The sequence below is a fragment of the Rhinolophus sinicus genome, linkage group LG17 (genome assembly GCF_036562045.2).
Source record: "Rhinolophus sinicus isolate RSC01 linkage group LG17, ASM3656204v1, whole genome shotgun sequence".
Taxonomy (NCBI): Eukaryota; Metazoa; Chordata; class Mammalia; order Chiroptera; family Rhinolophidae; genus Rhinolophus; species Rhinolophus sinicus.
The window spans coordinates 21,402,361-21,417,070 of NC_133766.1; the positions used below are offsets into that span (position 1 = coordinate 21,402,361).

At 39.9% G+C, this 14,710-nt stretch overlaps 1 protein-coding gene across 3 annotated transcripts in view; it reads right to left on the bottom strand.

Annotated features, from left to right (window-relative positions):
- Window positions 1-434: 434 nt before the first annotated feature.
- LOC109458658 (C4b-binding protein alpha chain) overlaps window positions 435-14,710 on the bottom strand; it is a 33,332-nt gene continuing 19,056 nt past the window's right edge. For all 3 annotated transcript variants that reach the window (XM_074321963.1, XM_074321962.1, XM_074321961.1), the window contains exons 7-12: window positions 14,309-14,491; window positions 9,425-9,625; window positions 7,255-7,443; window positions 2,544-2,714; window positions 1,376-1,551; window positions 435-846 (exon numbers count right to left, since the gene is read on the bottom strand). In XM_074321963.1, coding sequence (XP_074178064.1) covers window positions 610-846; window positions 1,376-1,551; window positions 2,544-2,714; window positions 7,255-7,443; window positions 9,425-9,625; window positions 14,309-14,491 — 1,157 coding nt within the window. In that variant the 3' untranslated portion in view covers window positions 435-609. The remainder of the gene's footprint in view (window positions 847-1,375; window positions 1,552-2,543; window positions 2,715-7,254; window positions 7,444-9,424; window positions 9,626-14,308; window positions 14,492-14,710) is intronic.

The following is a 14,710-nucleotide window of genomic DNA, read 5'->3' on the forward strand; positions in this document are numbered from 1 at the left end:
AATGAGGACCAGATCAGATGGAAGACGTGGGAATGCACAGGTGGCTGCCACATGGGCCTCACATTCATCCCTCTTTCAGAGTTTGTTCTCTGACGATGGAATAAGCGGGTCAGACACAAGCATAAATCCTCTTTGTGTAAGGCAAAAGTCAAGAGGGAGTTTGGATGTGGCAGAGACCAAGTGCACAGGGGCTTATTAAAGGGCATAACTCCCTTCAGACATGGGAGAATGGACAAGGCTTTTGGGGTGTGTTGACATGTAATCTAAGTACTGAGGACCTGAGTGATTTGCACATGTGGGACTGTGGAATAAAGGCAACCTAGGGCAATGTATTGATGTGAACCCAAGTCCATATTCAAGGCCCAATAGAATAAAACAAATGGGTTTAATTAGGAACACCATTTCACAGAGTCCTAATGACGATAAAGACAAAATATGGTTTGATATGGTTTTTTAATTGAAAAAAGTACACTCTGTACGCTCTGCATCTAAAAAGCAAAAAAGCTGAGCCACAAGAAGATCTATAATCTCAAAGCACTAAAAATGAGCAAATTATCCTTTCTAGATATCTATTATGATGAGTTTGGGGCCAAAGGGATGGTAGAGTTGTTAAACTGAAGTGATCCCATGTTGAACTGAAGGTGCCAAGGTACCTTTTTCTCCCTCTTTGGGAAAAATAGAAACAATTTGATTGGATTTCCTCTCCTTTTCTATCCGTAGTTCCAGGAGTTCAATCTCCAAGGACAATTTATACACCTCCAGAGCCATTTTTACATCTGCCGGGTTTGAGAGACACTGCATGATCTTTCTGCCTGCTAGAACTTGTTCACAGCCTTCAGGGACCACCTGAAAGAGAGAGAGATGGTGAGAGGCTTCTCTCCAGATCATGAGGAGGGTGCACCCTGACAATGGCAGGACTATAGGATCACGTCCAAGACCAACCTCAGGACTAGTGGGTGAGCAGGGAAGCCAGAAACACCTTGGGTCCCACCATAGTCTTCCCCGGAGAGATATAGATCTGTTCTGAGACAGCTTCCCAGAGGCCTCCTTGGGGACAGAGGCTATTTCTGCTAGCCATCCAGAAATGGAACACAGTATATCATGCAGGCTAGAAAGGAAGGTTAAGGGTCATTATTCCCAGTTCTATGAGAACTTCCTCTCCCTCACTTTTGCCTGTTCTCAAGTGAGAGCAGGAAAATTTGCCACCCTAACCGACCAGAGTGCTTCAAGGCAAAAAAAGAGAGCTCTTTTGAATGACTCAGAAATGAATTCTGACAAGTCAGAACTCACCCTTGCTGGCTGGGAACAGAGCTTTGGGGCAGCTCCCTCTTTAGGGTTGGATAGCACAGAAACTTCCTTCAACTGTGCCACTTACCCATTCACACTTGGGCACCTCTGGGTACCAGGTTCTGTCCTCTGAGCAGGTGATACTTTGGGGACCGACCACACCATAGCCAGAATCACACCGGATGGTGACATTGTCAGATTCAATATACTGTTGCTTATCCACAGACAGCTCTCCATGTTCTATCTCTGGTTTCAGACACACAGCTACAACGAAAGCACAGTGTTAAGCAATCAGTAAATCCAAGAAAAAAGATATGATAACCGGTTAGAGTTATGCAAATGAACTCCATGTCGGTGCTTCCAGTTGTTTTATCTTTCTTTCATTTTGATAGCAATAATATCAGTTAACACTGTTATTGAGCACAGGCTCATGTCAGACTTCACGGCTAAGCATTGTATGTAATTATCTCATTTAAGTCTCACTTGGCTCTATGAAATGTGCGTTGTTATTATTCCCATTTTATCTAGGACAAAATGAGATACAGAGAATTTAAGACACTTGTGCAAGGATATAATACCTTTAAATAACACGACAGGGTATCAAAAAGGCTCATGATCCCAGATTCTCAGCGGTCAAAGCAATTGATCTCTACAAGACACTAGGTATGAAAATCTCCCTTTAGTCTATTGTCTTCCTGTGTGTAATAGAGGCAATGGTGACAAATAATTCCTGGAGTTGTTGATAGCAAAGTCATATTAAACCTGTGTGCATGTGAAAATCAGGCCCAGTCGTTGACTCCTCTTGTCCCCACAACAAGTTAGCAAACTTGGAGTCTCCCACCACATGCCCTGCACCAGGTTCCCATGGAAATGCCTGTCACTCCCTGATGTTTGGAGCTGACCCGAGAGCCTACATTCACGCCAGAGCAAGTTTCCATGAATATTTTGCTACAGGCCACAGGTACCCTCAGAGAAAATGTACCATGTGTAGACTATTTCCAGAAATATACGAGAAAGTGGGAATGGGGGCTGCCTCAAGGAGGCTGAATTTTGTAACTCGGAGAAAGTAGGAAAGATGAATGTGTCTGTAAGTCCTGTGTGGTTTTTGTTTTGAGTGCCATCTGAATATAGCAATTATGTAAAGTAAATCAAATCAAATGTTTTCATGCTGCCTCTGGCAGGAAAGAAACTACTCTCAATCCTTTCACGACAGTTCCACCCACTTAGCCATGGGCTGAAAGGGGAGCTGGAGTTACCTTTACATTGAGGGGCTTCATGTGACCAGCGCGAAGAACTACAGGAGAGTATGGTCTGTCCATGCAGCATGTATCCTTTGTCACATTTATATTTAACCTTAGTAGTTGTGGGTATGTATGACATAATTTTTTCATAACGTCCGTGGGCGATGACAGGAGGATGATTGCAACCTTGGTGATAAGACATAAAGTGAGAGAGTTTGAGCTTGTAGAATGTAAAAAATAACACATTTCAGAATCTGCATGGTTTGTAGGCGGCTTTGTCCTGTCCTGCCATCTTCTCTGCTGGCAGGATCGCTGAGCGAAACCAAGCACCTGTGCTGCCCTCCTGCAAGACTCAGGCTGAGGAACCATCATAGGCCCTTGTTTGACACATGGTGGTTATTTCCATTATCCTCAAAGTATAACTGGAATAGACAAAATTGGTCATTGGCACAACCCCCATATGGGGTAAGAGCTATCATATCAAAGAAGGTCAGGTAGAAGCCATTGATTGATATGACACAGAACCCTCCCTCTTAAAACAAGAAAGTAAATTTTAGAAATATATCCTATACCAAAAGGTAGGCGGAAAGGGAAAAATTAGTGCCACTCTTAAAGAACTAAGATGCAAGGGTGGCCATCCTCAGCATGTCGCTATTTATTTCACTAGGCTGTCTACTACAAAAATTAGAATTGTGGAGAATTACAGTAGACTATTGAAAACTCAACGTTTTAGCTCTTATTGCAGCCACTGTACTAGGTGTGGTATCTTTGCTGAACAGATTAATGTGTCTTCAGGGAAATGAAGCCACTAACTTAGCAAAGGCCTTCTTTCCCATCCTATCAGGAGGAAATTCAGAAACAGTTTGCATACACATGGAAGGGTCAAGATCATGTATTTGCAGTTTTAGCCCTGGGCTATGATGATTCAACTGCCCCTGTCATGATAGAGTCCGAAGTTGTCATGAGCATTTGGAAATGCACAGAGTATCATATTGATCCAGGATATCAATGGCATCATGTTAATTCTACTGAATGAGCAAGAAGTTGCTAGCATGATGTGAGACAACAGAATTTATATATATTGATCTCTGCTCTCTGCCCTCTGTCCTCAGTTCCTCGCTCAGAGCTCCTAACAGCCTTGTAATTTCCTTTGTGATAAGAGCACTAGGAGTATTCTTTTGTTCTAATGAGGCGACTCTGGGTGAGCTCCTGGATGGGGGCTGGTCATCAGAAAGACCAAGCCCTGGTTAGAAGTTTAGAAAATTCAGCCCCATTACCCATCTCCCAGAGAGAGGCTGGAAACAGAATTAGTAATTGATCATGCCAACGTGAGGAAGCCTCCATAAAATCCCAATAGTCATGGTTTTAGAGAGCTTCCAGGTGGGTGAACACATCCACCTATGGGGAGGATGAAGCACCCGACTCCACGGGCACAGAGGCTCTATGCTTAGGACCTCACTTTATGTATCTCTTCATATGACTGCTCATCAGTATCCTTTATCACATCCTTTAAAAAGCTGGTAAACGTAAGTAAGTGCTGCCCTGAGTTCTGTGAGACACTCTAGCAAATTCATCAAGGCCAAAGAGGGGTCATGGGAACCTCTGATTTGTAGCCAAGTTGGACAGAAGTTAGGGGTAACCTCGGGACCTACTACTTGTGATTGGCATCTGAAATGGTGTGGGAGCAGTCTTGTGGGAGTGTGCCCTTAACCTGTGGGATGTGACACTCCCTCCAGGTAGATAGTTTCATGATTGAGTTAAATTGTAGGACACCCAGTTGATGTCATGAGAATTTCATGGTGTGGGGAAAACCACCCACACATTTGGTCATCAGAAGTGTTGTCAGTGTTTGGTTTGAGAAGTAAAGGAGACATAGGAGAAACACAGGATGAAAACGGAAAAACTGGGTTTTCCCAATTCCTACAATGATGCTCCAGAAGGTTTTCATATCCGTAAAATTGTTAGAGGTCTGAGGTTCAGGGTGTGCTAGCCATCCTACCTAAACTAATGTCAAATTATTGTACATTGCACATCCTACAACAAAGAAGGAATCACAATGCCTAGCAGTCCTTTTCAGATTCTCGAAGCAGCATAATCCATACTTGGGGATACTGTTTCAACCCACATGCTAAGTGACACAAAAGATTGTGGTTTGAAAAGGCTCTGTGTTAGGTCTATTTGGCAGTGAAATCATCCTTCTTGCTTGGCCCTAGGACTTTGCAGAGCCTAGTGTACTGAGGTAGCTTCAGTAGGAAAAGATGCAAATGTCAATGGGACAATCACACCATAGACCTTTAAATACTGAAGCAAGGCCACGCACTGCAGCAGAGAATTATGTACTTTTTGAAATATAATTCCTGGCATGTTGCTTGGTCCTGACAGAGACAGCTCCTGACCTTAGGTCATCAAGTGACCATGCACCCAGAATAACTCATCATGAGCTGGGTCTGTCAGACCCATCACTTTATAAGGTCAGGCAGGCAACAATCCATTATGCAACTTCTGTGCATGTGAGATTGAGCATGAGCAAGGCCAGCTGGCACAAGGAAGCTGCACAAACAAGGAACCCAGGTCTTGCTTGTGCCCATCCGCTATTGCACTAGTCCTCTCCCTGAGCTCACACTTATGGCCATGTGGGGGATCCATTACAACCAACTGACAGAAGAGAGGAAAGCCTGACCCTGGTTCACAGATATATGTGTACAAGCTAAAATGAATGGAAGCTGCGTTAGAGCCAAATTGAAGATGGTCTCAAAAGTCAGTAGTAAGGGGAAACCTTTCTGATGAGCAGAGCTTTAGGTGGTATATCTGGTCTTTCTACTTTTGAAAAAAGAAGTGGCCTAAGGATAGACTAAATTAGGGTTCATGGCCTGGAATGAATGGGTTGTCTGTCAGAGCACAAGAATATCTGGGGTAGAAGCAGTTGACTTGGACATATGAGAATGGCCAGGAAGTGTGAAGTTTTTAATTTGCATGTTAACACCAGCAAATCACCCCCAACTGAAGAGGCATTAAACAACCAAGTAGAAATAATGTCTCAGCCAGTTGAAGTCAGCCATGCTTTGTCACTGGCCTCAACAGAGCTGTCACAAAAGGAAAAGGAGCAAACAAATTGGCCTATGGCATGGCTGAAGGACAAGCCTCGGCTCAATTACATTCACTCCTACTTACAAGGCTCACTAGCTATTGCTGGCAGCACAACAATGCCAAGTCCCTGATGTGACACCGTCCCTGAGACAACCAAGAAGCCACTTGGTAGCAAGATGACTATGTTGGACCCCCTTCCACCTGGAAGAGACAGCTATTTATTCTGACAGACTATTATAGACTGTAACAGATTATGATTCCAGGTATGGGCTTGCCTTTCCTTCCTTCAGGACTTCACTCCACACTGTTATCTGAAGATTATAGAGTGTTTAAACAATTTGCATAGGATTCCACTACATACGCTTACAACATCCATTCACAGCAAATGAGGTGTGGTATCAAGACATGGCCATAAAATACACTATTCATATCACAGACTGAGTCACCCAGAACCTGTAGACCTGTGAGAACGTTGGACTGGCCTGTTAAAGGCTTAGCTCAAGTGCCAGTTGAGAGACAATACTTTACAATGATAGGACTTTACAGTATTATTTTACAGTATCTTCCAGAACACAGTATTCACTTTAAATCAAAGACTGACATTTATACAGCACTGGGCCCCAGTTAAATAAAATGCATGGGTCCAGAAACCAAAAGATGGAATCATGAGTAGCCCCACTTATTCATGCTAAGTGACCCACTTGGGGAAATTGTGATTCTAATCCATGAACTCTGGGATCTGCAGATAGAAAAGTCCTGGTAGGTAAAGTGGAAACACTTCTACTAAAAGAGAGATAAGATTTCCAATTTCTAAACTGCAGCTGATGCCTGGCCACTTTGGAACTCCTTTGGGCTCCTTCTTGCTCACAAGGTAAGGAAAGGAATCACTGTCCTGGCAGTGGTAATGGTTCCTGACCATCAATAGATAGGGTTATGGAAAAGCAATGGGAGAAGAAGGATTATGTTTAGCACTTAAGTACACTTGGTGAGAGAGAGGCAGGCATTTCGCACTGAAGGATAGTCTGAAGAAGGGCTTAGAGGCAGCAGAAGAGGGAAGCAAGCTTCAGAGAAAGGAAGCAAATTCAGAAAAGTAGGTTCAAATAGATTTAGGTGAGTCTTGTTCTGCAGGTTAAAGCATATGGACCAGAAAGAAGGGAAGACAAGAGAATAAATACCTAGTAACAGAAGGCAATAACTCAAAAGTCTAACTTTATTAGGTATGGCCTATTTTCACTGATTCATGAAAGATAAAGAACCAGGAAGTTTAAGAGAATGGGAACAATCAATGGTGGGGAGAGAGAGAGAGAGAGAGAGAGAGAGAGAGAGAGAGAGAAAGAAAAGAAGAAAGGAGGGAAGGAGGAAGGGAAGGAAGAAAGAGAGAGAGAGAGAGGGAGGGAGGGAGGGAGGGAGGGAGGAAGGAAGGAAGGAAGGAAGGAAGGAAGGAAGGAAGGAAGGAAGGAAGGAAGGAAGGAAGGAAGGAAAATCTGGACTAGAGGCTGTGCTTGTAAACAAATTTATCCACTCCAAGACTCATGCAGAGTGTACAAATTATTTCACCTAATTCGAAACCTTCCTTTAATAATCTCCATTACTTTGATCAAAGAAACTTTTAAAATAACGTAATTCCATAAGCTCTTACCGTGATCACATGTTGGTGTTTCAGGACTCCATGTGCCATCTCCTTGGCATGAAGCTACAAAGCTTTGTGTCTCAGAACATGAATATGAAATCGAGTCTCCATAGAAATAGACACAGTTACCGGCTGAAAGTCTTTTTCTCTGTGAAATGATTTTGACATTCTTCAGGTCTGGTTCTGGGCAACATAACTCTAAAAAATAAAAAGTGAGGTTAATGGTTGGTAAAATCACCACGAGGAGGTCTCTGTGGCTAATGACCTCATTTCCAAACCTTTGGAGGAGCTCACCACAGAAGAAACTGGGCAAACAAGCGTACCCAAGACACTGTGAGTCTGCTCTCCCTGTCTCTGATTTGCTAAAGCAGTCCAACCCAGTCATTTCCCTCCTAGTAAATAATTTCATTAGGACCCTCCAAAATGAGAAGTTGGATTAAACCTGCATGAAAATGTAAATTTTCAAAGTGATTCAAGAGCAAGGACAAATAACATTCATCTCCTCATGGCTTCACTAGGGTTACATCATTGTTAAGTTTTCTAATAACTTACACTTCCCCAATCACAGGAGGAAGAATGGTCTCAAAAGTTTACATCCACCTGACAGCAGATTTACAGAAATAAATTTAAATTATTGCTTTGGCTAGGATTAGTTTTTTTTAATGACAAATTTAAGAGAAATAGCTACTCAGATTCTTCCATTTTAATGCAATAAGAGCTGATATAGGGATATAATTTTTATTCATTAGTAGAAATACTTTCAGATAGAACTTGATATTGTTTGATGTAAGAGAAAACATAACAGCATAAAATGCTCTATTGACCGTATCAGGAGCTTGACCAGAATAACAGGGTGGTCTTGCAGTGATACGCAAATACTCTCAGTACTCATTTGCTTATGAATTATAATAAAAATACTCAACATTCATGTTTTCTAAATTGTGACAATGTTTATATAATGCTTTAAATTGTAGAAAACACTTTTAAATATTTAATTCATGAATCCAAATTCATATTTTATTAGATTTTATAATAAATTGGATCAATAACATTTCACTTCTGCTTTTTAAATGGTTAAAAAATATCCTTTATTAAATAATTAAATCAATAAGATTATAATGGATAAGATAAATATAATTTAAATGTAGGTTTTTAAACATGAATATTCATTTTTATAAAAAACAATAGTGTCTTACTTACGTGTCATTGTTTTTTATTCATTAAAGAGGTTCCCCAGAGGCCTGTATGAATCAATACTTTGCTATTTAAGTAATGGCAATAATTTTTGTTAAATATATTTTTAATTCAGTCATTTTGTTAAAATCTTTCATTCTATTTCCCCAAAATGAGCCTGAAAAACTGCAAAAACCTTTAAGTCCTAATATGAAATGAATAATATTTCAGTGGGTTGCTCTAAACTACCATTTTTTATATTCGTGTATTTCACATACTTTTCAAATTCCAATCTATAGAATAAAATTCCCTGTATCCTGGCCTTCAGTGTCTTCACCTCTAAAATGGCAAGGTTCTGATAGATGCATTGAAGGAAGCATTTTCTCCCTCTGTTGTCACTTCTACTGAGGCCCATTGAATTGCCTCCGCCTGGGTCTTAGCCCATCACTCATTCTTTCAAAAAGAGAAGGGACAACTTCTACTAGTGAGACTGGAGAAAGTCTCCTTTCTATCTTACTGAGGTAAGAATATCTTCTAGAGGCAGTCACAAGACCCAGCTCTTTCAGCCACAGTTTCACGCTCAAGAGACATGAGACAAGTCACTTTACAGCTGGTTGAGTTCATGACGCTTTCCCAGACTTCCTTCTACCAAGCACCCCAAAGTATACATTAGGAAGAAAGGGGCGGATGCAGGTCTGACTCTGGCAATAATTAAACTGTATTTTCCATTCTACCATTATTAGTAATGAAGCTAATACTTAATCTGCATAATGTTTGACTTCTGTGTCTTTGTGTCATTTGTTCTAAACTGGAATAAGGTTATAATTTCTCAGCCCCTCACACTGCAAGACTTCTATGGTTTCTTCTGGCGGTAATAATCATTATTCTATTGAATTAATATAACTTTAGATTTACATAGGATATAATTGTATTCATTGAAGGTAGAAAATCCTAGCAGATGCCGCACATTTAATATACTAAAAGATTTTTTTAAACGGAAACTCACCCTCACATTCTACATATGAGGTCCACCGAAGATTTCTCTGACAAGTCACAGTCAGAGGCTTATCTCCAACAGGTTTGTAGCCAGGATGGCAGTGGTATTTCAACACAGTCCCAACATCATACACTTCTTCTTTGGTTGGCCTATGGAAGTCATGCATTTCCCAGGAAGTATGTGGGATATCTGGTAAGTCAGTACACCCATCTGCTCATAAAGGAAGAACAAGGAAAAAGGACACTGTTACTAGGGATGTGACATGATACATGAGCCTGTCCTATGACAGGGTTCATTCAGCCATGAACCAGCTTGCCATGACTGATGGCAACACCAGAAAGCATACTGGGACTTGCGCCCAAATGTGCACAGCATCAGAGAGGTTCTTACTCAACACTCTGCCACCAGGTGGTTTCCGTGTGTCATGCCAACTCTCCAAAATGTTAATTCCCCTTCCTCCTCATCGTACTTCAAAAAGTTTAGTTTCTGAATTGACACATTAGGCTTGCTAGGTAGATGTGGCTGGAAAACTATCCCAGACAAATCTTTCTTATTTCCCAACTGATTGGGGGAAATAAACAAGTGATTCCCCTCATCCAGATGACACCAGGAACTTTACCAAGTAAGGGTTCATCAAGAACAAAACAAACTCCAAGCATCTTTTGAGCCTGGACTTGTGTCTTGTCCTCTGTACTCTTTCCTGATACTGTTAATTCATATCATGTAGAAATTTAATACAAACATCTGCCAAGTTGGATATTTATTACATTTTGTCTTCAAACATTTTAAATGGTATATAGAGTAAGGTGTTTTTTTAACAGTTTTACTGAGATACAAGTCACATAATATAAAATTCAACCACTTAAAATATACAATGGGTTTTAGTATAGCCACAGAGCTGTGCAACCATCACCACTATCCAACATTAGGATATTTTTATCAACCCTAAAAGAAACTCTGTACTCATTAGTAGTCACTCCCTATTTCCATCCCCCCACTTGCTCTGGGAATCACTAATAATCACTATTTTCTCTCTATATGGGTTTGCCCATTCTGGACTTTTCAAATAAGTGGAACCATGTATTTTAATATGTTTTGTTTTGTTTTGTTTTTTATAACAGGTTGCTTTTACTTAGCATAATGTTTTCAAGTTTCCTCCATATTGTAGAATATATCAGTACTTCATTCCTATTGCCAAATGATATTCCATTGTATGGATATACCGCTTTTTGTTTATCCATTTTTCAGATGATGGGCATTTGGGTTGTTGGACTATTATAAATAATGTTGCTGTGAACATTAGCATAAAACTTTCTGTGTGTGGATATCTGTTTTTATTTCTCTAGGTAGATCCCTAGGATGGCAATTGTTGGGTTATATGATAACATAAACTTTTGAGGAACTGCCAAAACTCTACTCCAAAACAGCTGCACCATTTTACATGCCCACCAGCCTAGTATGAGGCTTCCTATCTATTCACCTCCTTACCAACATTTCTCATGGTTTACCTTTTTATTATAGCCATACTGACAAGTGTAATGTGGTGTCTTACTCTTTCTAGAAGATCACCTTACAAGAGATACTAAAGGAACTTCTTCAGGCTGAAAGCAAGTGACACCAGGTAGTAATTTGAATCCATGCAGAAAACCAATGAGCACCAGCAAAGGTAATTATGTAAGTAATTAAAAAAATAGTATAATTGTATATTTCTTCTCCTTTCTTCTCTTAACTGACTTAAACAGCAATTGCATAACACAATATGTATATAATTGCATTAAGCCTATACCACACAAAAATGTGATATATTTGACAATAACAGCACACAAAAAAGACACGTGGGAACAAAGCTGTGTTGGAGCATGGAAACGACACCAAATGGTAACTTGAATCCACAGGAAGACACGAAGAGAATCAGAAATGGTGAAAAGAAGATTACTATAATAAGCTCTATAAATATATGCTTGCTCTCCTTTCTTCTCTCAGCTACCTTAAATGATGGGAAACAAAATTATATAAAGCAATAGTTATAACAATGTACTGTTGGGTTTGTAATATATATATATATATAAACACGAAATGTTTTGTCGGATTCTTGGTTGACAGTTTTTTCTTTCTGCACTTTGAATGTGCCCTCACCTCCTTTGTTTCTGATGAGAAGTCAGATGTTACTATTACTGGGCTTTCATTTTACATGATGTGTTGCTTTTTATGTTGCTACATTTAGATTTTCTCTTTAATTTTGGCTTCAACATTTTGACAATGATGTCTCCAGGTATGGATATTTTTTATTCTAAATTCAAAAGTTCAGTAAACTTGTTGGATATGTAAATTAATGTGGGTTTTGTTTTTTTTCAAAATTGGGAAGTTTTGATCCATTATTTCTTCAAATAGTTTTTTTGTTCCTTTCTCTCTCTTCTCCTTCTGAAACTCCCATTATGTAAATGTTGAGGCAATTAAATGTCCCACATTTCTCTGAGGCTCTATTCATTTTTCTTCATTCTCTGTGCTTCAGATTGCATAATCTCAATCAATCTATCTTCAAATTCATCAATTCTTCTGCCAAATCAAATTTACTGTTGTGTTCCTCTTGCAAATTTTTCATTTTATTTACTGTGCTTTTCAACTCCATAATTGCCTTTTTTTTGTGCATCTAACATCTACCTTCACTTATATTCTCTATTTGATAAGACAATGTCATAATACTTTTCCTTAATTATTTAAATGTCACTTTCCTTAGTTCTTTGATCATATTTATAATTACTGCTTTGAACTTCTTTTTTGCTAAATTCAACGTCTGGGTCCCCTCAAAGGCAATTTCCAGTGTCAGCTTTTTCCTTTGGTATGCGTCACTCTTTCTTGTTTCTTTGCATGTCCGATAATTTTTTGTTGAAAATTGAATATGTTAGATAGTATATTGTAGCAACTTACGATATTGATTCTCCTTCCTCACCTCCATGACCTGTTGTTATTGTTGTCTCCTAGTTTGCTGATTTATTTGTTTAGTGACTTGAGTGGATTAGTACAGTTAAGTCTGTTTCCCCCAAATCATGCATCTCTAATGGTGATCCCAAGAGATCACAGCCTTGGGCAGTCACACTGTCTTCCTACCACCAGGGATGACTGTGGGGTTTTTTGTTTGTTTGTTTTTGTTTGTTTTTATTGTTGTTGTTGTTTTATCTCTTTCCCATTAAGCTTTTGGCTAGTTTGCCTCTATTGGTATTATATATAGCTGTTAGCCTCCACTTATTGTTAGCTGATTGCTCTATTGTTTTTGACAACTCACTGAGGGCATAAATTGTTTCACAATCAGATCCAATTAAAGTCAGGTCCTTTGGCAGGGGCAGGGCATTAACAGTCTTTGAGGCTTGTTCCAGATCTCCCCTGGCAGAACCTTTGTGCTATGGATCAGGAGCTGGAGGAAACTGGGAGACTCAATCTGCACCATCTTACCTCAGAATTCTCCCTATGGTGTAAGAACTGTGAAAAGGAAAGAAGGGAGGGGAGGTAGGAACTGGTACTGCCACCAGCTGTGCCTTTCACCAAGTATAGATATTTCACAGCCCAGAGCCAGGGAGAATGAGATCTGCTAGTGTCACTGGCTGCCAAATCTACCCATGATAATTATTCTGCTCCATGAAGCTGGGGAGGATGGGAGATGGCACTTGACCACCAACCCCACTGGAACAGATCTCCTGAAACTCAGTGTTAGGCAAGAAATAGAGACTGAACTCTTCACCAGATATCCTTACTTGGTCCTTCTTATACAGTGGGAGTTGGAGTGGAGAAACAGACACTAATGTATGGCTGCTGCCATCTAAAGCATGGAGCTTTGGAAAATGCTATTGCAAGATGTTCGTTAGCAACCAAATCCAGTTTAAATTCCTATTCCACCCCAGTGAGCTGGGGAAGATGGGAATTGCCATGCATGAGTCCACAGAAACAGTTCTCCCACAAGACTGTCGGGGTCTGGGTACAGACCTATTACAGCTCTAATGTAATGGCCTCCCACTGTTTGTTCCTAGTCCCCATAGATTTTGTTAGATAAATGCTTATCAATTTGTTGTAATTCCTTTGGTTAATCTCCAGAGACCTAAAATGGTTGTCTTCGCTAATTATGACCAGTTTAATAGGTTGGATAGAGGGTTCCCCAAGCTCTTCACATCACTATTCCAGAAGTCCTCAGGGTAAAGTTCTTGACATTTCATGAGGTGAAAAGAAAGAGCACAAGGCATCGGTGGCTTCCTCCCATTTCCAGCTATATGGGCAGGTACTTAGCCTCAGTGAACAGATTCCTCATATGTAAAGTGAGAATAATAATAGTGCCCACAGTTTTGGGGAGGATTCATTGTGTAAATTCTTATTATATGCCTAGACTAGTGCCAAGTTATCATTATTATTTTAACATTATTTTTAATAATCCACACGAGTTTATAATTTCAGAATGTCAGTCATTGTTAGTCCATACAATACTTTGGTGCAAGCTAGAAAAAGGCATCTTTGTTCCTCAGAACTCCTTATTGTTTATCTTTCAAAACAACTATCCTAATATGATGATTTTGTTAGAACAGAACAATTTTCTATCAACTGCAAGAAAATTGTTCAAAGAAATATGTTAATGCACAATGTTTACAATGTCAATGTCTCCCCATAGGGTTGGACTGTGCACAACCTGCACAACTGCACGTGGCAGTCTGTTGTGATATCATGTGATCCTCTGCCATGTACTGTGGCCAGTCTTTTTTCCAACAAGAAAAAATATAAAGAAAATTATTGATCTAAATTTAAATTTTTACTGCAATTCATGTGGGCTTAGGCATACGTGTATGCCCTCACCAACATTTCTGGATATCTTTATATGCCAAACATTGGAGTTCCTTTATGGTCCATACTTACTGAGCTCACAAATGGGAGGAGGAGGATTCCAGTTGTTATCCTCTCCACAATGGATTAAACTGCTGCCTTTGAGGGTAAAACCTTTATTGCAGTCAAATACAATGGAGTCTTTGTAGGTATAGGTGGGTCCAAATCCCAAGACTATCTTTCCATATCTAACACGTGGCTGAGGACAGCTGATTTCTAAAGAATCATAAGAAAAGACAAGTGGATTATAAAAGAGAAATGGCAATAAGGATCTTGCTGCTATTGCTAATCCAGTTCCGAGTATAACACAAAAGCCTTGTACAGTACTTGTCAAGTAGATAAGGGGAAAACACTTTTAAATGCATTTTTTTTTTCAACTTTTAAAAGCCTTAGTAAAATGAGGTCCCATCGTGCTGGTTCTGTTATTGGATGAAC